Source organism: Arvicanthis niloticus, chromosome 6, assembly GCF_011762505.2.
Source record: "Arvicanthis niloticus isolate mArvNil1 chromosome 6, mArvNil1.pat.X, whole genome shotgun sequence".
Taxonomy (NCBI): domain Eukaryota; kingdom Metazoa; phylum Chordata; class Mammalia; order Rodentia; family Muridae; genus Arvicanthis; species Arvicanthis niloticus.
This window is the reverse complement of record NC_047663.1, coordinates 98121106-98148251: the sequence shown is the minus strand read 5'-3', so window position 1 is coordinate 98148251 and position 27146 is coordinate 98121106. Positions and strand designations below refer to the sequence as shown.

At 51.4% G+C, this 27146-nt stretch overlaps 2 protein-coding genes and 1 long non-coding RNA gene across 8 annotated transcripts; 2 read left to right on the top strand and 1 right to left on the bottom strand.

Annotated features, from left to right (window-relative positions):
• Positions 1-182: 182 nt before the first annotated feature.
• On the top strand, positions 183-2733 carry LOC143442883 (uncharacterized). Of its 2 annotated transcripts, none has more exons than XR_013111465.1 (3): positions 183-514; positions 1972-2076; positions 2636-2733. It is a non-coding gene; the product is annotated as an uncharacterized LOC143442883 (long non-coding RNA). The 2 variants fall into 2 exon arrangements; XR_013111464.1 differs by having other exon boundaries at positions 1972-2132; positions 2636-2708.
• Litafd (LITAF domain containing) lies at positions 2405-13784 on the bottom strand. Of its 4 annotated transcripts, XM_076937400.1 has the most exons (6): positions 13570-13704; positions 7048-7264; positions 5544-5673; positions 3572-3685; positions 3153-3291; positions 2405-2750 (listed from the first exon to the last, which is right to left on the bottom strand). In XM_076937400.1, the coding sequence occupies exons 3-6, from the start codon at positions 5569-5571 to the stop codon at positions 2630-2632; spliced, it is 402 nt and encodes a 133-aa protein (XP_076793515.1). In that variant the 5' UTR covers positions 5572-5673; positions 7048-7264; positions 13570-13704; the 3' UTR covers positions 2405-2629. The 4 variants fall into 4 exon arrangements, with proteins under 4 accessions (XP_076793515.1, XP_034360983.1, XP_076793517.1 ...); XM_034505092.2 differs by lacking the exon at positions 7048-7264 and having other exon boundaries at positions 13570-13694; XM_076937402.1 differs by lacking the exons at positions 5544-5673; positions 7048-7264 and having other exon boundaries at positions 13570-13784.
• On the top strand, positions 13219-26536 carry Carhsp1 (calcium regulated heat stable protein 1). 2 transcript variants are annotated; one of them, XM_034506461.2, is made up of 4 exons: positions 13219-13372; positions 21037-21207; positions 21790-21912; positions 23969-26536. In XM_034506461.2, the coding sequence occupies exons 2-4, from the start codon at positions 21044-21046 to the stop codon at positions 24129-24131; spliced, it is 450 nt and encodes a 149-aa protein (XP_034362352.1). In that variant the 5' UTR covers positions 13219-13372; positions 21037-21043; the 3' UTR covers positions 24132-26536. The 2 variants fall into 2 exon arrangements, with proteins under 2 accessions (XP_034362352.1, XP_034362350.1); XM_034506459.2 differs by lacking the exon at positions 13219-13372 and adding an exon at positions 13812-13958.
• Positions 26537-27146: the final 610 nt, after the last annotated feature.

The window sequence follows — 27146 nt, the reverse complement described above, 5'->3', positions numbered from 1 at the left end:
TCCTGGGTGGACCTGCTGGGCAGGGCTGACAGCAGTGGGCTGGGAGTGGGCATAGAAGCCTCTTGTGGTGGCTGCTGATACCACAGCCATGGCACACCACACCCACCTGTCTACTCCGGAGATAAGGTTGAGGGAATCTCTTGGCTCTGACCCAGAGGGTGGAGTGTCTGGAGATGAAGCCTGACCACCGGCAGCACCATCTTAAGCCTTCACCGCCGACTCAGCAGCTGGACCCTGAGCATTTGCCTCGATACTGAGTCAGACCCTTCAAACAGCTGCACTGTGCGTGTTCAGTGGGGTTTCTTCCACTTTGTAGGAAATGGGCAAGCCTGGGGTCTGTGTGGGGGTCACAGTCTGGACAGAGCCTCGCAGTGCAGTGATGGTACCGCTGTGGAATGGACGACTGAGACACTCCTGTCTGGACCTGACGAGGAATAAAAGTCAAAGCCAACATTTTGCATGGGGACAGGGAGGCGTCTGATGAACAGGGAAGGTTGCAGCTGAGCAGTTGAAGGTAAAGATTCATCCAAGTCTCAAGGTTTGCTTTCTGTCTGAGGCCTTGGTGTCAGCATGACTTGGCTTGGATGTGATAGTGTGACCTGGTGTCAGGCCTGTTTAACTGCAGGACTCATGCAGTTAAGGCTTGCAGTTGTAGCCCATTCCAGTTCTGAAGCCCAGTTTCCTAGCATTCCCTCCATTGCAGGTGGTAGACCATTTGGGGAGGGAGGGGCTTGGGGGTCCCTCAGGTCTGGAGAGCTACCTGCCTTGGGGCAGTGTGCCTCGCCTGACTTTCAGGCTTCCAGGAATCTCAGCCTGGAATGCTTGCTAGCACATGCTATCATCCCACCAAGCCTCCAGCTCACAACGCAATGTACACCTTTTACATCAAGCTAACTCAGGGAGACAGATCTGAGTTACTGGCTGCCCATTCATTCAGTTACCAGACCACCTGGGTTCTGGCTTTCTACCTCTATCAGCTGGTGCAACACTGCCCTCCTGTGGTGAGTATGGGTATTACAGGGAACCCCAGCACAGATCAGTCATGTGCCTGTAGTTTCCCATGGCCCCCTTTCTTTTACTCAAATGTTTTACTCAAGTCTCTTCCCCCACCCTATTCAAATGATGATAGGTGTGCCAATATAGTTTATGACTTTTGAAATTAAATGGAGCTCCAGTGTGGTGGTGCACTCTTGTCAAAGCCGTGCTCTGGAGTTGGGAGGCTGGTGAGTTCAAGGCCAGCCTAGGCAATTTAGCGAAGTCCCTACCTCAAAATGAAGAGGAGGGTTGGGTGTAGCTCAGTAGTAGAGTGCTTGCCTGTCACACATGAAGCCCTGGCTTCAATTCTCAGCGTTGCAAACAAAACACAAAAACCCAACTATTCTGAATCTGGATTCCCTACACCTCCTCCTTGCCCATCTCATTTTACCCAGAAATCTCATCTACAAGCCAGTTTGTGGTCTTTTAACAACTGCTTCCTGTTGCCTTCTGTGCACTGTAACCTTGGGAAGGAGCTGTAAGGAGTTAGGTTGGGGAGCCCACCCCAGAAAAGGACTCAGCAGGACTCGTTCCTTCCCAGCTTCTCTTGTAGCTGGTGGGCGTGCTGGAAAGATGGGCTACCCTGGGGTACATAGGAGAGGGGTCTGTCTAAGGCCTAGTGAGGTCCTCCCATTTGTCTGTGTGGGTACACCTGTGTAGATGTTCATGTACGTACATGCAGATGCATGGGGAGGCCCTAAGTTAACGTGGAAGACCATCTTCAAACCTACCTTAGTCAGTTAGGTAGGGTCCCTCAAACGCAGAGCTTACTGATACGGCTAGACTCACTAGCCAGCTTGCTCTGGGGGAGCCTCTTTCTGTGACTTAAGAGGTTGGAATTACAGGTGTGCCACCCTGCCCAGCCAGCACTTGTGTGAGTTCTGGGAATCCAAACTCTGGTCCTCATTTTTGTGAGGCAACTCCTCTTAATTACAGGGCCATCTTCCCACGCCAACATGACGCCTTTGCCGGCTGCCCAAGGCATCCAGGGACAAAGGCTGTGGGGCTGCTGAAGAGGAGCACAGAAGCCTAGAGAGATGGGTGAGGGAGCTTGAGCGAGGCTGAAGACAAAGAGGGCCAAGGAAACCTACTAAGAGGTGACCAGAAGACATCTGCCGCCCACGGGCCACTAAGGATCCCAGGCTGTAGAGACCCATGCTTAAGAAAGGACCATGCTCTCTTGGCATTGCACTTAGTGATGGGGGTACTGGTCCCTGGGGGGAGCAGGTGTGAACCTGGATGAGGGTGGGGGGATTATACAGGTGAGGTGTGGCTAACAGGTTTTCCTAAAGGGGCAGAAGCCGGAGCTGATGACCAGGGGCTAGGAAAGAGATGAGTAGGGGAACTGTGGACTCTTACAGTCAGTCAGAGGAGGCTTACCTCACCCCTTCCTGGGAAGATACTAACCAGCGCATGCTGTGACCCAGGCTTATGTAGGTGCCATCTATCACCCATGGACAGAGCAGAAGAGAGTGGAGGGTGTTTTCACTCACTAGGACTCTTGATGAGTGGGTATGTGGGGGGGCACATGTACACACATACACATATATGCACACATACACGCACATGCACACTGATGTGACTTTATTGCTGTTTATAGTCCAAGGCCCAGGCGACGGTAGTAGAAGAGCTCGTGATGACACACAGGGCAGGAGTGGGTCACATCCATGAGGCTCTGCATGCAGAAGGGAAGGAGGCAGCAGCCCAGGACGCACCTGCAGTCTCAGAAGCAGTATGTGTTCACCTGAGCAGGGTCCCTGTGCTGGCCTGCACCCTCCTCACACTTGAACAGGGTCCCCATGCTGTCCTGCACCCTTGTCACACTTCTGGGTGGGTCTCAGTTCTTTGGGGGGTGGTTCTTCAGAGCTGGGCTGAGAGCTGTACTGAGCCATAGTAGCAGTGGCAACCAGTCTGGAGCCACTTGCCCAGCAGGTGGGGATTATCTCAACTCCCATCCATTGCCTCAACCACCCCGCCAGAGGGCAGTCTCCCCTGAGAGAAGAAACCAAGCCCAGTCTGGGACCTCCCTTTGTCCCTAGTTCTCTCTGTACTCAAACTGACTGCAGCTGCATCTCAGTCCCACCCCATCGCTAGCACGCACGTCCCCACTACTTTACCCAAACACAAAGAGGCCACTGCACAGCAGCCAGGTGAGGAGGCCTGGGAAAGGGGTTGTCACTGTCGTGATATGATTCCCACAATAGGGACATACGGTCTGCACTGGCATAGAAGTTGTCACACGAGGCATGAATAGGCCTGGGGGTCGGAGCGGGGAGATAGGTCAGATCAGAGTGAGTTCCGGGACAGCCGGGGCTACACAGAGCAAACATTCAAAACCCCCCCAAAAGTTCACAGTAGAGAAGGGATGTCTCAGAAACTCTTGGTATGGCACCAATCTGTGTGAGCAGTGTGAGGCCCTTGAGAGCTCTCCACCTACGGGAGGAAGTTCACCAGAGAAGGTGCCGTGTGCTTGGTGAATGGCCTTCTGGGAGCCTGAGCAGGAGACACAAGGAGGAGAGGCGGCTTCCCTACTCACCTGTTTGGATTATGGGTGGGATTTGGGTATACACGGGGTATATTCCAGGTGCTCTTGGTCCTCTTGTGCCAGGAGTGTAATAAGGAGGTGGTGGCTCTCTAGACTGCTGAAACTCTGAAAGAGAGAAGCAAGAAACAAGGCCCCAGGACTCAGATTTGCCAGCTCTGAGCCACCACGTGGCTGCCACTGCCACTGCCACCACGAGCTAAGTTGCCCACAGTCACATACATAGGAGGTGGAGGGACCAGGATTTGAACTCAGGCACTTCTGTCTCTGCTTATGCCCTCCTTGTCCACAGGGAGAGTGTGTTGTTAGAAGTCTGGCATGCAGCCTAGCTCAGGGTCATTTGGCCACACTGGGCCAAACAGGAAACATGGTTCGCCAATCCATCAGTAAGCATCAGTTGGCTATTGCAGGTGGGGAGGGTCAGGAAGGTTGAATACCTTGCATGAGGTCACTCAGTAAGTAAGTATTAGAGACCAGGTAGATTTCGGATCAGAGGCAAGGGACCTAACCTCACTCAGCATAGGCTCTGAAGTCAGGGTACTTAAGTTTCATCTGTGACACTGATGCTTTTTGTAGCAGAGAGGAAGTTGAGACAAGGTGAATGTGTGTCTCCAGGCTCCCTGGGAGGATCCGACCCTTCTGCTCCGGTCTGTACCCCATGTCCAGTTTATGCAATGCTGACAAACCCAGGGTGCATGCTAAGTTCTCTATCAACTGTTGCATCTCCAGCTTAATTTTTTTGAGTTCAAATCTCATTCAGGCTGGCCTGGAACTTGCAACAATCCTCCTGCCTCAGTACCTGGAGTGCTGAGATTTCTGGGATAAGCCCAGAAACAAAACACATTTTTTTTTTCTTTTGAGACAGAGTTTCTCTGTGTAGCCTTGGCTGTCCTGAAACTTGTTCTCTGTAGACCAGGCTGGCCTCTAACTCACAGAGATCACCTGCCTCTGTCTTTCAAATTCTGGAATTAAAGACATGGCTTTTTTTTTTTTTTCAGACACCATGATCTGGGGTGGACATGAAGAAGATTCCCACTGAGTTTTTATGTACAACCTTTAGGTGCCTGCAGGTGACCTGGGTTTGATCACCAATAGCCTGACCCCATATGCAAGAAAGGAGCTAGTAGTTAATAGTAGATCTGGGGGTCTCTCTGCTCAGAGTTTTCCCTCAGAGCCAATTTTCATACCTTCCTTTCACAGTTTCCTGTACAATCTCCTTCCACAGCAGGACCAAGCAGAACAGGCAGCCCCTGACCATGCAGCCCTTCTGTCTCCACTTTGAGGACTAGAAGGTGTCTCAGCCATGTAGACCCAGAAGCTCTATCTGGGGCTAGTTTTTAGGCTTTTCTTACAGAGAAGAAACCAAAGGTCAGAAATGAAGCACATGTGGCCAGTACTAGCTAGAGTCAACCCATTTCTAGCTGGGTCAGGGTGCAGCTGAATAACCCTGGGTCCTGTATTTTATTTCATTTTTCTTTTCTTTTATTTGAGATAGAGTTTTTCTATGTAGTCTTGGGACCCAATTACGTAGACCTGAGACCTGCCTGCTTCAGCCTCCTGAGTACTGGGGTTAACTGTGTATGCCACTACATCCTGGACCCTCTTGACCATTTATTTACGTGGAATCAGTAGGAATTCCAAAGAGGAAACAGTTCAGAGGGGATCAGACACCTTCCTGGCCACCTCAGCATAGAGGCAGCTTCACCTCCTGGCCCCTGCCCTGGCGATATGCCGTACCACCTGGAGATTGTATTGCTGTGGGAGCTTGGCAGATTTCATGTGCTGCTTTAGGAGAGAGAGTGGGAGGCTGGAGGCCTAACCTGTCCATTGTCCCTACCAGGTCATCTGGGAAATAGGGGTCAGTGAAACATAGGGGAGGAGATGGGTTCAGCCCCTAGACCAGCACATTGTCCCTCCCACCTCTCATTCCCTCAAGCTCTCAGTCAGCCCGAATGAGGCCCCTCACCATGGTTGTGGTTCTCTTTTGGTGCCATGAGAGTCCTTTGTTTCAGAAGTATTCCTTGAGCAGACTCAGTGGGTTCCAGGTTCTGAGTGGACAGGCCCCTGGTTCCAGAAGTTCCCTTGGAGAGACCCCGCTAGGGAGAAAGGAGGGCTCTTACAGCTGCCATGGCCATTGTGATGTCTTTGGTGCACGGTGCAGGGGATCTTGTGTCCACCTCCCTCTGGAGGGGGTGCCTGTCCATGCCCATGACTCAGCTTGAAGGACCCTTCCATACCCACTACTGCCCTGCCCCCAAGAGCAGATACAAGCTTTGTGAGGTGGGTAGGGAGACATCAAGAATCACATGGTCAGTGTGAGTCTTGATGGAGGCACTCATCACCACCAGTGTCCTTTCCATTAGAATGTAGGTAAGTATGGACCCAGGCCTGGTGTCAGCAGCATGTGTGAAGTCTTCACACAGCACTTCAGAGGTTGAGGCAGGAGGATGGAAAATTCAAAGCCATTCTGGGATACGTACTGAGTTCTTAAGAAAGAAAGAAAGAGAGAGAGAGAAAGAGAGAAAGAAAGAAAGAAAGAAAGAAAGAGAGAGAGAGAGAGAGAAAGAGAGAAAGAGAGAAAGAAAGAAAGAAAGAAAGAAAGAAAGAAAGAAAGGAAGGAAGAAAGGAAGAAAGAAAAAGAAGAAAGAAAAAGAAGAACTGGGGGGGGGGTGCACATCCGGAGTTAACCGGCTGACTTCTTGCTTGTGGTTAATCAGGAATGAGTCTTCAGACGTCTATTTTTGCTTTTAGTTAAGATGTTCCAGTGCTTGAAAGGCGGAGGCAGGAGGATGATTGTAAATATGAGTTCAAAGCTGGGCTGGGTCTTAATAGTGGGTTCCATCAGCCTGAACTACATACAAAATTCTGTCTCAAAGCAGCAACTACAACAGGGCTAGAGAAGTGGCTCGGTTTGTACAGTAATTGTCGAGCACAAAGCCCGAGATTCGATCCCTCCCCAGCACTACTGTAAGCTAGATGTGGTGACACACACCCATAAACCAGCACCAGAGAGGTGGAGGCGGGAGAATCAGGGGTTCAAGGTCATCCTCAACTACATAGTGGGTTCAAAGCCAGCTTAGGCTATAGAAGACATTGTATCAAAAAAAAAAAAAAAAAAAAAAAAGTATGGTCACGGGGTCTACACCTACATACACGCAAACCTGTATGTGCCTTCTCTGAGTCCAGTCAGCCTCCCCTGCTGGTTTAGCTCCAGGAGCCCAAGGAGAGCTTACCTCTCCTTACCTCTGTCTCTAACCTTGCATCTGCAGGGTGGATATAACTGCAACCTTGTAGGGGCTTTTTATGTTTGTGAGACAGGGCTTGAGCTTGCTCTGTAGCCTAGGCTGGCGAGGCACTCACACTCTTCCTACCCCAGATCCTAAGTGCAGAAGCCTTTTCCCAGTGATCCTAGCTGCTTTCAAAGTGGCAGCACACACAGCATTCTCATTCGAGGCAAGCACTCTACCCACCGAGCCACATCTCCAGCACGGACAGTTGGCCAACGCCTGGTGTCTTTTGCTATAAGGAACTTAAGCATCCAAAACCATGGGTGGTGGCCGTCATGGATGTAATCCATCTCAGGTGCCTGGAGACAGCTGTGACAGTGCCGATGAGGGAGGGATTCAGCTGGAAGTGCTGTGAGCTGCTCCCTGCACAACCATTTTGGTATCTCTGCACATCTGGATACTGTAAATTAAAGTTAACGTACAAAATGAATGGGTATTTGAAGTTGTTGTTAGACAGGGCTCAACCTTGTTACGCAGCTGAAGTGATGAACTCTTATCTTCCTGCCTCCACGTCTGAAGTGCTGGGATTATGGGTATATACCACCACAGCTGGTTCTATGTGGTCCTGAGACTGGAACCCATAGACTTGTGTCCTTGGTTTGGTCTTTGTTTCTGTGATAAAACACCCCGGCAAGAGCAACTTAAAAAGGGCAGGGTTGCACTTGGGAGGCAGAGACAGGCGGATTTCTGAGTTCGAGGCCAGCCTGGTCTACAGAGTGAGTTCCAGGACAGCCAGGACACAGAGAAACCCTGTCTCGAAAAACAAACAAACAAACAAACAAACAAACAAAAGGGGCAGGGTTTATTTTAGCTCTAAGTTCAAGGGATGGTCCACCACAGCAGAGAAATCAAGGTGGCTTGAAATGGCTGGCCAGGCCAAGCAGGCCAAGTCTACAATGAGGAAGAGTGACACCTGCATGTGATGATCAGGTCTTTCTCTGTGTCTGCAGCTCAGGATCCTGCCAGGGCATGGCTGCCCCTGACTGTGGGCAGGACTTCCCACCCCAGTCAAGGTAATCAAGATAATTTCCCATGGGCTTGCTCAGAGCCCATTCTAGCAGATGACTCTAGATCCGGTCTCATCGACAACACTAACCATCGCATTACCATTACCCAAGCACTCTGCCAAATGAACTACAAGTCCAGCCTTTGAGTATTTTATGACAATAAAACATTTTAAATTTAAATAATTGAGAAAAACAAAAACAATGGAAACAACAGCAGGTAAAACTAGTAGAATGTCAGTTTGGTTGGTTTTGGTTTTTTTGGTTTTTTGTTTTTTGTTTTTTGTTTTTTTAAGACAGGGTTTCTCTGTGTAGCCCTGGCTGTCCTGGAACTCCCTCTGTAGACCAGGCTGGTCTTAAACTCAGAAATCCGCCTGCCTCTGCCTCCCAAGTGCTGGGATTAAAGGTGTGTGCCACCCCCACCAGCCAGATGCCAGTTTTATTTTTTTTTTTAAAAGATTTATTTATTATGTATACAGCATGTATGCCTGCAGGTCAGAAGAGGGCACTAGATCCTATTACAGATTACAACCACCATGTGGTTGCTGGGAATTGAACTCGGGACTTCTGGAAGAGCAATCAGTGCTCTTAACCTCTGAGCCATCTCTCCAGCCCCAGATGCCAGTTTTAGATAACCGATAACCGGTTCCATTGTTTGTTTTGTTGTAGACAGAGTCTTGCTGTGGAGCCCAGGCAATCTTCCTGTCTCAGCCTTTGAGTGCTGAATTACATTTTTGACTCTAAAACATGATTGCCCGAATTCTAGGCTAGACTACCCAGATTCCTTTTGTGGGGCTTTGGGAATGAGTCAGGGAGACCATTCAGTTTCTGCTCTTAAGTTAACTTGGACATATAAGTCTAGTGGGTGGAGAGTAGCTATGGGTTGAATGTGAATGAATGAATGAATGAATGAGAATGAGATATATACCCCTCTCATCACAGCATGCCCCATTCTGCCTGGAGTCCCCTGGATGCCATGGTCTGAGGCCTAGGGTTTTTGTGTCCACTGGAATGTCACCTCTTGGGATAGAAATGGGGTACCTGCTCTAAGGATCCTGTACTTGACACAGGGTCTCATAGATCTCAGGCTGGCTTCTGACTCAGAGATTACAGGCAGTCAGCACTCCGGGGTTTGCGCAGTGCTGGGGAGCTAACTCAGGGCTTCATGAATGCTATGCAAGCACTCTACCGTCCTAACCACATCCACAGTGTAAGGATTTTGAGGGTCTCATTCCCTCTGACATAGGCTTGGGTTTCATGAGCTGGGAATGAACTGGGAAGTATGAATGCACTATGGAATGAACTATGGACAGAGCAACAAGATGGTGTGCCCTGACCATTCTAACCCTCACCACCAGGGGGAGCACCACCATGCCATAAATCAACCTAGAGCTTCCAGTTGCCTTGATGGTAATTCCCTCTCTCATCCAGTAAACCCTAGACCAGGCTAGGAGAGGTAAGGAGTCCTAAGAGGGGTTGAGAAGCCAGCCCAATGTCATGACAACAGGTTATCACAGCCTGCCAGCCCAATGTCGTGACAGGCTACATCACAGCCTGCTAAGGCTGTTTAACCCATCTTCCAGCCTGCTCATTCTTTCTCCCAGAAGGGCCCAGTGAAGAAGGAGGACTTGGGAATGTGCTATAACAATTGCACAGGGCACACTATGTGAGCTGGGTATAGGAGGGGCTATAGAAGTCAGAGAGGACTCCTCTGGGGGTCACCAATGAGATGGCTCAGCATGGAGGAAATACCATTTAGTCCAGAGCCAGCACAGCATCTCTTTAGAAGAAAGAACACCGAGCTGTAATGAGAAGAGGGGAGGCATCTGGGAGAGTTCCAGCAGAGGGGACAGAAAGTGTAAAGGCTCTAAAAAGAGCTGGTGCATAGCGGTATATGTACGTCTTTAAGCCCAGCACTCAGGAGGCAGGGGCAAGCGGATCTCTGTGAGTTTGTTAACCTGGTCTTTATCAGTAAGTTCCATGTGCAACAGGAGGGTGCAGCCGCCTGGTGCACAATGAGGCTCAGAAACCAGGCAGCCACAGTTCATTCTGGGCCACACTGAGGAGTGTAGCAAATGTAGTTGAAAAAGCAGAAGGGGTCAGCTAGATGGTTTAGCAGGTAAAGGGGCTTGTGGCCAGCCTGACAACTTGAGTTCAATCCCTGGCCACATATGCCCACTCATATAACACATGAAATAAAAATGTAATAAAAAAAGCAAATCACCCTCATCATCTACAGGGGAAGCCAACTGGCCATGTGTCACACTGGCGTGTCCACGGTGCAAACACCGTAGTGATGTAGGTGCTGACTAGACTATTCCTCTTGCATATCAAGAACCTCAGGAGACCAGACTCCAGACCTGCTCCCTGTTCCTGCCTTCACTCAGATGGACTGGATCCTCCTCACCCTGGTCACTAAAGTGATGTGGTGCCTTTAAAACAATCAGAGACACTCAGGCATGATGGCATATGCTTGTGATTCTGACGTATGGGAGGCTGAAGAAATAGATCACAAGTTTGAGATCATTCTCAGTTACTGAACTGATCAAGACCAGCCTGGGCTACATGAGAGCCTGTCTCAAATAGAGGCTCAGAGTGGGTGAAGGTACTTCCCGTGTAAGCCTGGTGACCCGGGTTCAATCCCTGGAGCCCACGTGAAGGTGGGAGTTGTTCTCTACCCTCCAGAGCATGTGTGGTACATGTACCCACCACCTCTCTCCCTCTCCCTCTTACACACACACACACACACACACAGGCACATTTGAGGAATGCTAGGCATGATGGTATATGCTTGCAATCTCAGTACTCAGGATGCTGAGGCAGGAGGATTGTTTTGAGTTTCAGGTCAGAGAAATCAGAAATTCCAGTCCATCCTCAGCTATATAGTGAGTTTGAAGCTAATATGGGCCACATGAAACTCCATCTTATAAAAATAAAACAACAACAACAACAGTGGCTTCCTGTTTCTGAAATTGGTGCCTGGGTTCATAGGACCCGAAGGATGGAAGACTAAGTCCTTGTCTTGGGTCCCACATCAGGAATATGGTGGTGTTATGAAACATCTCAGCCTAGGAGGCCCCGGCTTCTCTGGAAAATCCACAAATTGTCTTAAACATCAATTTTAGAATCAGAGGTAAAAACTGGTGGGGTCCAGTTAGGTAGGGTCCAGTCTTGTACAGGTCCTTAGTCCCACATATACAAGTGTGGGAGCAGTGCTGGGAGCCTCATCTGTAGGCCCCAAGCCTGCTCCTCATCCCTGGCTACCGACCTCAGGGAACCCCTCATCAGAAGCAACTAACCCACTCCGACCCCAAGAACCTCACACTTTCTTCAAATGGCCCTTAGAGGGCGGTGTTGAGTCATGAACAGGTGAGAGACAGCAGGAACTGAGTTTAGGGCTAGTTCTCCTTTCTTGGATATCCCTTGACTGTGCCCAGTGTTCTGCAGGATCTGCCCAGTATTTATCCAAGTCTCTGCCCTCTGGGATGGAGACAAACTGGGTGCTTATTTCGTGTACCAACATCCTATACAAAGTCTGGCATGAAGTGACATAGACCAGAATATCACAGGGCTGGGGAGAAATGGCTTAGTGGGTTACACTGAATGCTCTTCGAGCAACAGGGTCTGAGTGGGAACCCTCAGCACCCACAGAACCAGCCAGGCATGCCTGTTTATACTTGACATCCTGGTAACTGAGGTTGAGATTAGTGACTCCTGAAGGCTTGCTGATGAGCTAAAATGGCAAGAGTCTGGATTAGTGAGACCCTGCTGCAAAGCAATAAGGCAGAGAACAGAGGAAGACAGGATGCCCAACCTGGCACTGAACACCTGGAGGAGTCTGGGAGAGCTGCTGGTCTTTGGTCCAGAAGATGTGCACAGAGACTTGTTTCTTAGATGACTGAAGATCCAGTAAAGGTGACAGCCATGATTAATACTCATACTGGGTCACAGGAGACTTCACCTCAAAAATAAACTGACCACGCTGGGTCTGGCAAAGCTTGTGTGATGATATACTTCAATCTCTTGGGCACATGCCTGGTGGGAGCCCTTCTCTTTACATGAGGAGTTGGCTTCCTTGGTTTTGATGGTTCAGCCCTGGGGATGGGGCAGGAGGGTCTCAGCAGGGATGAGATATCACATGGAATCCTGGGGCCTGCTGCCTACCATACCTAAAGGGGACCCCTTTTTCACACCTAGGAAATATAAACCTGACCTTGGGGGGGTGTCACGATGAGGGCCTGCTCTCTATGTTGGCCATGAAGCTAGATCACAGCATGTAGCTGTGCCTCAGTTTCCTTTTCTGTAAATTGGAAGGAACACCATTTACCTCCACAGATAAAATATCTTTTTTTTTTTTTTTTTTTGGTTTTTCGAGACAGGGTTTCTCTGTGTAGTCCTGGCACTCACTTTGTAGACCAGGCTGGCCTCGAACTCAGAAATCCACCTGCCTCTGCCTCTGCCTCTGCCTCCCAAGTGCTGGGATTAAAGTCGTGCGCCACCACCACCCGGCGATAAAATATCTTAATTAAAGATTTTTATTGCTTCAGTGAAAACACCGTTGATCAAAAAGCAATTTGGGGAGAAAGAGGTTTATTTGGTTTACACCATGTTTCTGTTAATTATTGAAAGAAGTTAAGACAAACAGGGCAGGAGCTGATACAGAGGCCATGGAGGGCTGCTGCTTACTGGCTTGCTCCTCATAGCTTAGAACCCAGGATCACCAGCCCAGGGCTGGGCCCTTCCCTTGTTGATCACTAATTGAGAAGATGTCCTATAGTTTGATCTCATGGAGGCATTTCCTCAACTGAGGCTCCTGTCTCTCTGATTACTCTAACTTGTGTCAAGTCGACAGACAAACCCAGCCAGTACATAAAGCTTCAGGGATTCAGTAGAAATGAAAATTGAAGAAAGGTGGGGTTAGTGCCCACACCCATCTCAGATCCATTAGGGAGACTGAGGCTAGCCAGTCTCAAAAATCAGCCCACGGAGAATGAATCAATTAGACAATAGAAAACGAAAACAACTCTCCCCTCCTCCCTTGTTTTTATGTTTCTGTCTTTCGCCTTTCTTCTATCTTGTAATTCTTGAAAAAAAAAAAAAAAAAAAAAGGCGCCCGCTTATCTCGAGTCAAGGGCAGGTTGGGGCGGGTCTTGTGCTGGGGAGTGGCAGGCACTGCACGCCGAGACCCGATTGTGCCACTTTCCCGGGCACCGGGCCCGCACTGGGCGTCCGCAGACCCGCGGGGGGCGGGGAGAACTCCTCCTGCCCGTGCCGAGTCCCGGGCGCGCGCCCGCGGGACATCAACACAAAGGTCCCGTGGCAGCTGCTGTGCCGCGCTCCTCCTTCCGGGCTGGACCGTCCAGGCGCAGGGACGCGCGTCCATTGGCCCGAAGCTCAAAGGGGCGTGGCCACACACTCCTCCCTGTCCCGCGGCCACTCCCCCAGTCCCTGCTCTATTCTTGCAGTCGAAGCGCAGCAGCTGGAGGAGTCAGACGTGTCACCAGGTAAGCGGCTGGTCCTGGGACCCTAGGGAAGGGCGTGGTGGTGCGTGGGATCCCCGGAGCCGCGAGGATGGGGCCAAGGCCTGCTCTGCTCTTTTGCTTCTCCCCTGTGGAGCCTCATCGTTCTCCAGCTCCGTGATGGGTCCCCCCGGGACATGCCCCAGTCGCCCAGGCTAGTTTGGGGAACGCGGGTTACTTACCGTCCCTAAGGGGGAGACGGGTGGGTGTGGCCGCAGCAGCGATCCTTGTCTGACTTCCGTTAGTACTTGTCGCTGGGCCACCTGTTTTTGAGCGTAGGCGGCGCGCCTTCCCCTGTGCTTTCTGGCTCTCTGGAGGTTCTGGGGACTCGTGGCTAGAGGAAGGCGGAGCTGTCCCCGACAGCCGGGCCTCGCCAGCTGCTTGCTGGGCGGCAGGACAGTAGCCAGGCCGGGAGAGGGGGAACCGCCCTGACCCCTCGCGGTTGGCCGCTTCTAGGGAGGAGGAGCGGCTGGGCGCGCTCATTTGGTGTTTGCGCCAGGATGGGGGCCTTAGGGCACAGAGGAAAACTTCACCCGCTCTGGCGGTCCTGTTTACAGGCCGGAAATGCAAGGTTGGATTTTGATTTTTTTTTTTTTTAAAGCCAGGCAGTGAGCTCACAGTTTTTCTGGGTTGTAGTTTAGGTCTGTGCAGGGTAAACTGTAGATCTGTAGATTCCCCCTTCTGCAGGGCCTGGATTCTGAGAGGTGGAGGTGCCTCTTTGCAAAATAGGAGACCCTCCCCCCCCACTTCTGCCGACTGGAATATATAACCTTTTCTGTCAGAAAGGGGTGTATGCAGGAATAGAGGGAACTGGCTAGCTTAAATGCCTGGAGAAATAGGGGCTTTTTTCCCCTTCCCCTCGTGACCATTCTGTTACTTCTTGGTGCTTTTAGTCTCTTCTCCAAGCTGAAGCCAGGGGGAGAGTATGAAAAATAATTGGTTCATTAAACCAGTAGTGGTGGGTTATGCCTGCAGTCCCAGCACTGGGGCGGTAAAGTGGTAGGAGTCTGGGTTCAGGCTCATCCATAATTATTTCAAGGCCAGCTGCTGTAAATAACTTCCACCTGTAACTCATTCCCAGCATTGGGGAGGTTAAGACAGAAGACTTGTCCACATAACAAGAGCCCTCAAAACACCACACCAGTTAAAAACATGAATTTAAAATCGGTCCCCAAATCTGTGTCCCATGTTCCTGTTCTTTGTCCTATTAAGACTCAAACTTTTCCACAGGGCCTCTCTAGCTGCTTTGTGACTCTTGACTCTTCAGTCTGGCCCTAAGTAATCCTTAAGCCTCAGCTCAGCCATTCCCTGCTCTGGGTTAGGGGTCTCCTCAGTCTGGCCTCCCGCCACCATCTCCTCTTGGGTGACAGTCTGATTGCCACTATGTGCCCTTACATCACCTCACCCTCTAGGGTGATCATGAGCTGAGTTGGGATCGCCCTGGCCTAGGGTTGGGGGAACTGGCTTTCTTAGGCCAGCTGAGTGCAAGGCAAGAATTTGGTTTGAGCCTCATATCTGGCAGCTGTTGGGGGGAAGCGTTCTTCCTGTGGCCCTAGTGTGACCATGCACACCACAGGGCCACTATTGTTAAACTCACTTTCTGTTCTGCAGTGTGGCCGGCACTGCCTCTATAGCTTTGTGCTACTGGCATTTAAGAGGTCTTTGTCAAACTGAGGCAGGGAGCTAGTGGATCTAGGAGAAAATGGAAGACAATCAGGCTAGGAGGTGAGCAGTTGCAGGGGAGGGTGGAGCAATTTAGGGCTAGGTTTGGTGCAGAACAGTGGTCCCCTTGGCCTACCCTATGGGATGATGTTATTGGAAGGGACTGCTTTGGGTTTCTGGACTCTATCGGGAGCATCCAGCTTCCTGGCAGTTGAGGGCGGGGTTTCCCAGCTGGGCTGCTGGAGGGAACCGGGTAGTCTCCTAATCCCGGGCTGTTTGCTCTTCTCTGTTCCGTGGCCCGCCCCTGATATCTCCCCCCCCCCCCAACTCTAACAGAATCCACTCTTCCCAGAACAATGGAGAAGCATGTGGCTGGCTAGCCTGGCTGCTGTGAGCCTCAGGCTCCCCCCATCCCCCACCAGGATTTCTGTGTCCAGTTTAGCTGATCAGTCTTTATCTCCCCTTGGCTGTGGGTTCTTTTCTGCTAGTCTGGCGGGCTTGGGGTTGAAGATGAACCTTGAAATCTCATAGAGCCCTGGCCCAGTGCAGATTGTATGTGCTGGGTGAGTATGTCCATCCATGTGTGTTCCCCTCCCCCAGATGGCCTGCTTTTTGGGTGCTAGGTAGTTTAGCAGCAGCTCTGGGAATCCCTTAGAAAGGCAGACTTAGGCGCCTGTGGGAGCCGCTCAGTGCTAGAGCCAGAGATCGTGGCTTCTGAACACCAACAAAGCAACCTCGGTCGGTCTGTCCTCAACTAACTGACCAAACAAAGCCATGTAAACACCACCCACATCTGTGGAGTTGGAGTTCACTTTTTTAGACATTGGCCAGAGATTCCTGGGGGCATTGAAGTATGAGAAGCTCCAGCTGCTGAATCTATTGTCAGTTTCTTCATGTGACATGGTGAAGTGTCTTCCTGACAGGTTAGCAGGAAGGGGGACTCTCTTATCTGGTGCCTATGAAGCCCCTCTGACATCGGAAAAAGCATTGGTTTCTCCCTCCACCGCAGTCTCTGATGTGTTAGCTTTGCCTGAGTGTGACCCGAGTCTTTAACTCACCCACCAGTGGCCAGGCTCTAGGCTGGGAAGTGTCCCAGCACAGTGCCTAGCAGTAGCCACAAACCCAGCAAGAGTCTAGATAGCTCAGTGTGTCGAACAAGCTTTAAGAGGTTCTGGCCTTGCCCAAGAATGAAGCCTCCAGCCAACTCAAGCTCTTGTTTCTCCACCCTTCATTTTCCTGCCCTGGAGGGGCTGTAAACCACACTTGTTTCACTGAAGTGTAAATGGCCTCCAGCATGTCTAGGTTTCTCTGGTAAGCACCTGACTCCCTACCTCAAAAGATCCTTCCTTGCTGGGTGTGATGGCTCACAACACACCTGTAATTTCAGTACCAGGGAGGCTGAGGCTGGAGGATTACCATGAGTTTGAGGCCAACTTGGGCTATGCAGTGTTAAGACAGTCTCAAAAAAAAAAAAAAAAAACCAGAAAAGGGAGGGAGGGGTAGACATGTAAACTGGGAGCTGTAAGGCCTAGAGCACAGAAGGTGCGGGGCCTGACACATCGGTACATGGGAAGTAGCACTAGATTTTGGGGCGGGCTATAGAGGGGCTGAGGAGGCCAGACTGGTGCCCAGTTGAGCTCCCAGAATCTTCCAGGGTTTGCTATAAGGCCTGTGGAAAATTCCCAGGCTATTTTCGGCTAGGGGCCCTCTTTGCCACATGCCCTCTCTGGTGTATAGTCAGGGTGGGTGTGGCATTCTGGGCTCCAGACCCTGGCTGTCTGGCAGAGGGGTGCATTTCTTATCCTGCCGTGGGTTGAACCATGTGCCCTACCCCCAAGTCAGCATTAGAGGGCCCCATGGTTTCTTGCTGGTACTTGAGGGTGCTTCTGGGCTTGAGGTCCACAGCAGAAGATGGGGGTCAGTTGGCAGAGTGTTTGCCTAGGATTCAGGAAGCCCTAGGTGGCACCCAACTGGGCACTGTCTCAGAGGGGCCAGGTGTTGGAGGGGAAGCCAGGCCCTGCCCGCTGTCCATATGTATGGCCACTTGGCCATACACTCATAAGCACATCACCTCATATAATTATGCAGATGTGTGTTCATGTGATCATGTACATAAACATGCCTCCACATACACATGCGTGTGCACATTACATGTTTACATACAGAAAAAACACGTGTACCTCATCTGATCATGACATCATCTTGAGCATTTCATTTGTCAGAATTTGTCTCAGGCAGAGGCTCACTAGGGTCTAGTCCTGAGCCCACAGACAAAAGCCACAGCCCCGTCTTGACCTCTCCGTAAAGCATCATGGAGGATGGGCTGGGCCTTCTCTGGGACCACACCTGGTACTGCTGAGAGCCCGCAGAGGGCTGGGGTGGGAGCCACAAGCTACAGACTGTTGCTGAGGCTGTGCCCTGGTGTGTGCAGGGCCAGAGAGGCCTCCCGGATAGCCTTACCCCAACCCCAACTGGACTTTGTCCCCTTCCCGGACCAGCTGGGGTGGGCTGGCTCTGACAAGCCCAGCTTCCTTTCAGCTCAGGTAGCCTCTGGAGCAGCTGTCTGGGGAGCAGAGCAGCTTTGTGGGTCTCCCGGCTCCCACCTCAGCGGCTTCATTTCTGGGTTTCAGTTTCTTCCATGGCCTACTCAGTGTGGGTGTGTCACTCAGCACACGCCAAGGGTTCCCAAGGCCTTTGCCTGTGCCCAGCCCTGGATGCCCTCAGTCTGATGCCCTCTGAAAGCCATAGGCTTCCAAGGGCCTTTCCAAGGAAGAGGCTGGATTCGGGGCTTGAGGGAACTTGAGTGGAGAGTGAGGGGGTCCCATCTGGAGCCTTTCCCCTCAGCCTGAAGCAGGGCATGAGAAGGGTATGTGAGCAGACAGGCAGAAGGTGCAAAGAAGGGATGATGACAGCCATGGTGATGCAACTTGGTTCCTGCTCTGGCCCTGCCCCCTGAACCTTACTTCCTGCTCCTACCGGACTCCCACAGACTCTCCACTGGCCTGGAACCACAGAAGGCTCTCCCCAGTCTATGGCCTTTCCACACCCTGCTGTCTATACTCAGAACGGCCTCCCTCTGTCTCTGTTTTATTTTTGAGATAGTCTCTATAGCCTAGGCTAGCCCAGACCTCACTGTTCCTAGCCCAGGCTGTTCCAGAGGATTCTTTAGCTTCAGCTTCCAAAGCACTTACATTACAGGCAAGCACCAACAAACACCCCTGGCTTCTCCCTGTTTCTCAAATGTCTGACTGGCTCTCATATTCCAGGTTCATCGGGCACTCCCACATCATTACTTATCCCTTTTGTCAGTGGTCCTTTTGGCAATCTGTGACCCCACCACCTTGTTGATCTACATGTTTATCCTCTGGTTTCACGTTCTGAGCTGTGTCTCCTGTATAATGAATATGGTTTGATACTGGACATGTTTGTTGAGTGACTTTGTGATTGCAGCTTACAGCAACAATCATAGCTACTACTTGTTGCTTGCCTATTTTGGGCAGAGCTGTACCCTCAGTGCTTGTACACATTACTTTGTTTAATGTTATGATTTATGTGAAGCTGAAACAATTTCCATTTCTCAGATACAGAAACTGAGGACCTGAGAGGTTGAGTCACTTAATGATCACTTAGCTGGCAAGTGGGAAGATTTGAACTGTCCCTGACTGGGGCTGGGGGAGGGGAGGACACGCAGGGAGACTGTTTAGAAGGGGAAGTTCTTTCATGCTGATGTCATCTGGTCCCCATGGTCTTACCCTGCTGTCATGGGAGGATGGGTGGGGCCCACTCTCCCTCTCTGGGCCAGCCTTCTTCCCAGAACTCCTGGCATTGGAACATTCTAGGACTCTATGACCTGTGCTGGAGACCTGACGGCCAGGCCAGCAGCCAGGACCTCGTCAAGGTGGGGGCTTCTCTGAATTTGTGGTCCTGCCTGGCTGGGGCCAGAGCTGAGAAGAGGTCAGTAGTAACCATGTCACTTCTGGAAGGTTGGCCATTGACACCTCTCCAGCCAGGCAGGACTGAGTCCCCAGAGAGGGGCAGGGCATACAGAGGACCAGTCTCAATCTTTGGGGAGAGAGGCACCCTTGCACAGCTCCCGCCCCCAAACCCGAGGACTCCAAGGTGGAGGGTTGGAGCCTGAAGCAAGTGGGCCTTGCTGGGCAGTGCAGGTGAAAACTCAGCCCCGGGGCCATGGAGTTACTATAAGTGGGAAGAGGCTGGCCCTGAGGTGGGGCCAGGAAAGCTGAGGGGGCTGGAGATGTAGTTAGCTCAGTTGGAGTGCTTGCCTAGTGTGCACAGAGCCCTGGGTTCGAGTCCCATCTCCACATAAGTTGAACATGGTAGCTGTGATCCTTGGACTTGGAGATTGAGGCCTGTGTGGGCTGCAGGAGACCCTCAAAACAAAACCAAACCAAACCATCAATCTGTAGCTGCACTGTTTAGAAGACAGGCCAATCACAGGGCCACACAAACCTACTCAGGCCTATTCCTGTCCCACTGGCTTCCTTGGCTGTGCTCTCCCATCTCCATCCCCAAGCAGATATAAAGGGACACCGCTGGACTTGACTCAGCCCAGAAAGGGGAAAGGACTTACCCGAGGACTGACCCTCGAGCTAAGGTGGTTGGTCCCACTCTGGCCCGGGGTCTTATGCAGTGCTCCACTCCCCGAATTATCCTTTTTGGACTTTTCAGTTGGTCTCACTGTGAGCTGCCCTGGCTCACAGTAGTCCTTTCACCTCAGCCCATCCCACTCCTGAGCGCTGGCATGGCCTGTAAGAGCCGCCATCTTTGTCTTCCTGAATTCTTGCCTCTGAAGGGTCACTGAGAAAAGTGTCCCTCACAGCAGGGAGTGGTGCCTGGGACTAGGTGTGATTCTGCAGGGAGTGCTTTTCCTCTGGGGACCTTTAGTGGTGACCCACCTGGCACTGAGCTCAGGTCAGCCCCTCAGAGAACCTATTCTGGACTGTGACCCAGAATAAGGGGGTGGGGGTTGATCTGTGTTCCTAGCACTGAAGTCCTGGCTGAGGCACCGCCCTCCCACAGGTTTTACTGACGTCCTAAGTATGCCAAGGTCTGTTTTAGGGACATAGAGGTGCTAGCGTATATACGTGTGTGTGTGTGTGTGTGTGTGTGTGTGTGTGTGTGTTTGTATTTGTATTCTTGATCAGGTGAGGCCACAGCTGTTTGTTGCTGTCCCTGGTTTATTTATTTTGAGGCAGGGTCTCTCACTGGGACCTGGGGTTCCCTGACTAGTAGGCTAGGTTGGCTGGCCAACCAGCTCTAGAGAAGCCACCTGCCTCTAACCTTCCCAGTGCTGGGATTACAAGTGTGTACCACCATCTTAGCCAAAAAAAAAAAAAAAAAAAGATTTATTAGCTGGGCCATGGTGCTAAACACCTTTAATCCCAGCAGGTGGACCTCGGAGTTTGAGGTCAGCCAGGGCTACACAGAGAAACCTTGTCTCCAAAAACAAAACAAAAAAAGTTTTATTTTTATTCGTGTTTAACTCTGCACATATGTGGTCTGTGTTGGTTTGTGCACGTGAGGACGGTGCAAGCCAGAAGAGGGTATCAGATACCCTGTAGCTGGAATTACAGGTGGCGTGAACTGCCCGCTATGGATTCTGGGGACTGAACTCAGGTTCTCTTCAAGAGCAGTGAGCACTCTTAACAGCTGGGGCGTCATGTCTCCAGCCCCACACCAGGCTTTTCTATTAGACACGGATTCTGGGGATCAAACACAGGTTCTTCTGCTTGTGTGACAGGTATTTTACTGACTGGGCCATCACCCCAGCACATGACCTGGTATTTTCTTTCACAGTGGAGATGGAGGGAGGCCGGTAGGTGCCACGGGAGTCCAGTGCTGGCACCTGAGCAGACACCTGAGCCAAGGTGTGACTATAGATAAGGTGACCTGGAATGAGCCTCTAGGAGACTCAGGCTGTGCCTCCAATCTGAGGCAGGACGCTGAGAGCTGCCTTCTCTCTGTAGGTCAGCCATGTCATCTGAGCCTCCCCCGCCGCCTCCGCCGCAGCCCCCCATGCATCAGACTTCTGTAGGGTTACTGGATACTCCTCGCTCCCGGGATCGCTCTCCATCCCCGCTGCGGGGCAATGTGGTCCCTAGCCCTCTGCCTACCCGCCGGACAAGGACCTTCTCAGCGTAAGTCTCAGGCTGGCCAAGCACAGTTCCCAAAATAGGGCTACTACCAGATCTAGCAGGATCTGTGTATCTCCTAGAAGTACTAGTGAGAAAACAGGAGGGTGCCTTTAAAGTTGGGGGGGGACCAGGCCCCCCCACTGGAGTGTTAAGTTTTTGGACTTTCCTCAAAGAAGCCTTTTCCCATGAGGCCTTGTGGGGGGGTGGTTAGGATGAAGGGGGATGGGACGAGAGGCAGGACAATGACAGTGTCAGGGTAGCTACTGGCCATTGGAGAATTTAGGCCCTGAGAGAATTTAGGGCCGAAAGGTGTTGCTAACAGTTTCTGAAGGGACACTCCCAACTATGTTAGGTCAGTTCCCTGTTTCCAGGTGAACAAACCGGGCCTGGGAAAAATGTGCCACGGTTGCCCTGTCACTGCTACTGCGTGAATGGCTCCCACGGTTGAATACAAAGCCTGTGTGTGTGACTGTACATGGTGGCCCCCAGCCAGGTCTTCTTGGGCACAGCTAGGAGGGTACCTCCAGGGGAGTGGGGTGGCTCTTGTAGAGGACCGATGGGTGTCCCCTTGCGTTTCCCTATCAGGACAGTGCGGGCTTCACAGGGCCCTGTCTACAAAGGAGTCTGTAAATGCTTCTGCCGGTCCAAGGGCCACGGCTTCATCACCCCAGCTGATGGTGGTCCTGACATCTTCCTGCACATCTCTGAGTGAGTTCACTGCTGCATATCTGGAGGTTTGGGGAGGTTGGGGGTGGGAGCTGAGGGGTGCTGTTGTGGCCCTATATGTGCTACATGGGACAGTGTAATGGAAAATGCTGGGCAGGGGTGTCTACGGGGCGCGTGAGGCTGGGCAGCAGCCCCATGTGTGACAGAGACTGGGCATGTCTATGAATTGAGCGAGGTCTTGGGTGTATGTCCACCACAGATGGTAGGAACAAGGTAAGGACAGTTGTACCTGGCATGTTTAAGTAGATCTGAGTGTCCCTGGGATCAGGATATGTGTTGGCCTCCTTAGAGGATGGGCCTGGTGAGGCTGGGGGCTGTCTGTTTCTTTTGCTCCAGGAAGGAAGCTCAGGGCTGGGCCCTTTCTCCTGTCATTTGCTCACTGAGGCTCTTCCTTCCTGTCTGAAAGCCTGCAGGAGTCTGGTGGCAGGGGTGCTGGCGGGGAGGAGTGAGAGAGAGTGGGGAGGCACAAGGGCCCAACAGCTCCCTCCCTATTTGGCTCCTCAGCCGCTTTTGGGTCTCCTAGGAACCCCAATTAGAACCTCTACCAGACCTCCTTCTTTGGCCCAAGCACCCAGCCCACCCTGACTTCATTTTGGCTGAAATGGGAACTGAGTCTGAAGCTTGGGGCACATGCTAGACAAGCCTCCTACCAGTGACTGACACCCTGGCCATGTGTCCAGTCTCACTCGGCCAGTGGCAGGCAGAGTCGTTCCCAAAAGTCCCAACCAAGCCTGAAACCACAGTTGGAAAAAAGGGTGGTGGCATACCCCTCTGCTGAGATGGAAGTTCTAGCCCACTCTCCTTTGCCACCCCAGCATACTTATATACCAGGTCTGTTTAAAAGGCCCTGCATGTTTAAACATGCCAGGTATGTTTAAAAGGCTGCGTATGGTGGTGTATGCATCTTAATCCCGGCACATGGAAGGCAGAGGTAGGAGGGTTGGTGAAAGTTCACACATTGAACTTCAGGCCGGCAAGGGCTACAGAGTAATAAGACTCTTGTCTCAAAGAATAAACCAAAATCAAATCCCCCTACCTAGCACAGAGCTGAGACAGACAGTTGCTGCGTGCATTTTACATGTATGAATGAATGTGTGCATGGGTGTATAAATGTCCAGACAGCCTCTTCCCAGGAAGGATTCCAGTGATCTGCAAGCACACACAGTGTAATACGTAATAAGTAATTACAGAGGAAGCACAGGGTGAGCGTGCGTGTGCGCGAGTGTGTGCGCCAGTGTGATGGAGATGCTGTGAGCTGTCTGGGGTCCGTTGTTGAAACTAGGCTGTTGGAAGCTTCCTGGTCCACATCAGGGGGAATGTGACTGTCCAGGGAATGGAGAGAGAGAGAGAGAGATGGAGACACCCATTTGATATTGGGTGTCTTCATCTATCATTCTCCACTTTTTTGTTTGTTTGTTTGTTTGTTTTTCGAGACAGGGTTTCTCTGTGTAGCCTTGGCTGTCCTGGAACTCACTCTGTAGACCAGGCTGTCCTCGAACTCAGAAATCCGCCTGCCTCTGCCTCCCAAGTGCTGGGATTAAAGGCGTGCGCCACCACTGCCTGGCCATTCTCCACTTTTAGTTATCTTCTTCAAATATTCTGAGTATTTGCCTGCATGCCTGTAAGCACCTCATGCACGCCTGCTGTCTGTGGAGGCCAGAAAGAGGGGTTTGGATCCTCTAGAACAGGAATTATAGGTGGTTTGTGAGCTGCCATGTGGGTGCTGGGAACTGAATCCAGGTCTTCTGCAGGAGCACACACCATGACTCCAGTGCAATCTCCACCTTATTTGTTGAGACAGGGTCTATCACCAAACACGAACTAGCTAATCTGTTAGGCTAGCTGGCCAGCCAGCACTGCAGATCCTCCTGACCCTGCCTCTCCGCCTCTCCAGCACTGGGCAAGTACACTCCACCATACCTGGCTGTTTTACATGGATGCTGGGGATCTGAACTCAGGTACTCACGCTTGCAAGGTAGGTACTTACCGACCTGAGCCATCTCCTCGGCCCTGACAACCGCTCCTTTCTCTCCTGCAGTGTAGAAGGGGAGTATGTTCCGGTGGAAGGCGACGAGGTCACCTATAAGATGTGCTCTATTCCGCCCAAGAATGAGAAGCTGCAGGCTGTGGAGGTGGTCATCACCCACCTGGCACCAGGAACCAAGCACGAGACCTGGTCCGGGCACGTCATCAGCAACTAGGGACCTGCAAGGACCCCTTCTCCTGGGCTTGAGGGAGACTTTGGGGGAAGGAGGAGCAGGGCCACCCTGGATATAACATTCTACCACACAAGATGGGGGCCTCAAGGCGGGCATGGCCCCTTTCAAGCATTTCCTGGAGGGAAGGAGTTGTGGGCAGGCAAGGGGTGCTCTCGGCCACCAGCACAGCCTCCAGCCATTGCAACAAGCTCTCACTGTCTGAAAAGCATTAAAAGCATTTGAAAAGGAGAGGCACCTGCGGAGGCTGAGTGGAGAGGGTGCAGTCTCAGCCTAAGGCACCCGGGTAGGCCAAACATGCTATTTTCCCAAATGCCCCCTTCAGATCAAGCCCATCGGGGACTATTCCTGGAACAAGAAACAGAAATCCTCAGATCTCTTTGGCCCGCTGAGGAATGTCACCAGCCCTATGAGACTTTCCATGACCCAATGCCCTAACTTGGGACCAGGTCAGTTCAGCTTTAGCCTGGCTGGTTGGGAGAACTGGCTTATTATATATGTGGGGAGCTTTCCAGGGGACTTTTCCTCTTGGTGCCTTTGCAGCAGGTGTGTCTCTACTTTCTGGGAAAGACTCTAACCATTAGGAACTCTGCCCTAGCACAGTAGCCTGGGCACTGACGCCACTCCAGAGAAGGCTGGGCTTTCCCACTTGCTGCTAGGAATAAGGCAGCCTCCATGTGGCCTTAAGCCTATCATTAAAGTTCTGCTGAAGGTGGCTGTGGCGGTGGGGAAGAGACCTCTGCAGGAAGACTCTAGAGGGGAGGGTAGTGAATCCAGGCTAGTGCTGCCTGCCTGTAATCTCTGCACTTGGCAGGCTCAAACAGCATTCTAGGCCAGCCTTGGCTACAATCCATGTCTCAAAACGAGGGCTGGGGATATGACTCAGTGGTAATGAGTGCTGTATTTAGCCCAGCGTGTGCAGGAGTCTCCGTCCCACTGGTAGCATAAACCCTAGGATGTTGCCACTGACCCACAGAAGCAGCTTGCTTTTTGATGGCCTTGTGAGGTTAGGAGTTGAAGGAGAAATAATAGTTCTGATTGGAAATCAAAGGTATATTCTTTAAGACAGGCCTAATAAATTAAATGCCTAAGGATCTTTTTTCCCCTCTTCCCCAGTGCTTGGGGAGCCCAGAGCCTGGGAAATGCCAACAGCACAGAGCTACAGTGAAGCATGTCTGCTTTGTTTCTTTTGTGTGTGTGTGTGGGGGGTGGTGGTGGTTGGGTGTGTGTGTGTGTGTGTGTGACAGGCTCCTGCTGCATAGCCCAGGCTAGCCCTAAACTCTTAGTACCTTTCATGCCTTGGCTTCCTACTTGCTGGGGTCACAGGTGTGCCTTCATTTCCTGCTTCTTTTATTAGTAGCTCAGACTCCCACAGAGCCCTGTTTGCCTGCAACACTGGAGGTCTATGTTTCAAATGAACTGATCTCTAGACTTTTTGGTGGTTGGCTTTAGTGTGATTCAAAAATAGTAGTAGTTGAGCACTCACTTGTCAGAACAGAGATGCCAGCTCCACAGTGGCGACTGGACTGTACCCAACCTAAAGGTGTGGCTTTCAGACATAGGGGTCAGTGACACAACTCGGTTGTTAAAGTGTTTCAAGAATGAGTTCGATCCCCAGAAAAAGCTAGATGTGGTGGTGCACACTTAGGTAGTACCAGACCCAGGGAGGCTGAGCCGGAGAACCTATTCCTCTAGCACCTAAGAAATGAAAGAAAACAAGTTGTCTCCTGGTTTCCACATGCATGAGAACACAAAAAATATGTGGTTACACTTGTTAGGGTCTGGTGCAGCTGGCTCCCCACCTCCACCCAGTGTGACCATCTTTGTTGTTGACCTACTGATGGGCTTTTTTTTTTTCCTACTTAGTCAAAGGTGGCCTTTCCCCCACACCAGGCTTGGCTTACTGCCCAGAGGCTCTCTTGGGGACCAAGGAACAGAAGGCCAAACCCACATTTGCCATGACCTAGGAAGGCTCCCTGAGACCGAACCTTCTGTCATCCCATTGTTCCTAATGATCAGCACTGCTCTGCTTTCACTGTGGTATGGTTAGACTTTGTGTGGCACATGGTTGACTCACTCGTGAGCCCTGCCCCCCACTGAGCTGGCAGCCCAGTTTTGCTGGCAGGATGGCCTCTGGATTCTTCTGCCCCACAGAACCCTTTGTAAAGGGCTTTTCTTGTATGGTCAGATCACTTCAGCCTGTAGACTTATTCCGGAAATGCAAGGTGTTGGAAAAGCCCCACTTTGTTCAGAGTGTCAATTTATAGATGAGGAAGGACCCCAGCACCCAGTGCTGGAGACTGAACAGGAAAGAGAATAAACTCCCAAATCTAGATGTTTGAGCCCATAAGCCAACTCTTTCTCAATAAAGTTTGTTTTGTGCAAGATGAGGTGACTGTAAAGGCTGTGTCACAGATACGCCTGTGTGAATGTGGAGGGGTTCTGGGAGGTCAGGGTGACTGCCAAGCACATGGCAGACATTCTCTGCAGTGTGCTTATGACAGATGAGAAGGTCCCTTCATTATCCAACACAGGAGAACTGGGCTCTGGAACAGTCTGTTAATGTGGACTGCAGACAAGTGTCCTGTGGTGGCACATGGGATGGAGGTAAATGTGAGAAGGGTCTTTGTTGCAGATGTTTGAAAGGGGCCTTGAGGCTCTCCAGGGACCATATGGGGGAATGAGAGAAGGCTGCCCCTCATATAGGTCCTGTGGCTCAGAACAGCTGTCTTAGAGCAGAGGAGTGGCAGGTTGCTGATAGGGTAATGCAGCCCAGGGTGGGGTGGCTTTACCAAAGGATGGGGCTTTTGATGCACCTGTGAGTCTCCCGGTGGTTGGGAAAATAACCAGCCCATCAGGCCTGTTCAGGGAAAGGCCAAACAAGATGAGATGATTCCATTAAATCAGCCCTGGGTTTCTCCCAGTTGACTGGTGTGATGGTAGGTGTGCCCAGCCTCGGGGAAGGAAGAGGAAAGTGACTCAGTGCTGTGCGTGCCCAGA

Bases quoted from the DNA above. Each gene is read 5' to 3' on its own strand.
- Litafd (XM_076937400.1), bottom strand. From the start codon at position 5,571: ATGGCACCAAAAGAGAACCACAACCATG. The intron at 3,686-5,543 runs GTGAGGGGCCTC...TCTCTCTTTCAG, and splicing joins AAAAGAGAACCACAACCATG to AGTTTCAGCAGTCTAGAGAG. The intron at 3,292-3,571 runs GTGAGTAGGGAA...TCCGACCCCCAG, and splicing joins CCCACCCATAATCCAAACAG to GCCTATTCATGCCTCGTGTG.
- Carhsp1 (XM_034506459.2), top strand. From the start codon at position 13,888: ATGGGGGCCTTAGGGCACAGAGGAAAACTTCACCCGCTCTGGCGGTCC. The intron at 13,959-21,036 runs GTTGGATTTTGA...TTCTCTCTGTAG, and splicing joins TTACAGGCCGGAAATGCAAG to GTCAGCCATGTCATCTGAGC. The intron at 21,913-23,968 runs GTGAGTTCACTG...TCTCTCCTGCAG, and splicing joins ATCTTCCTGCACATCTCTGA to TGTAGAAGGGGAGTATGTTC.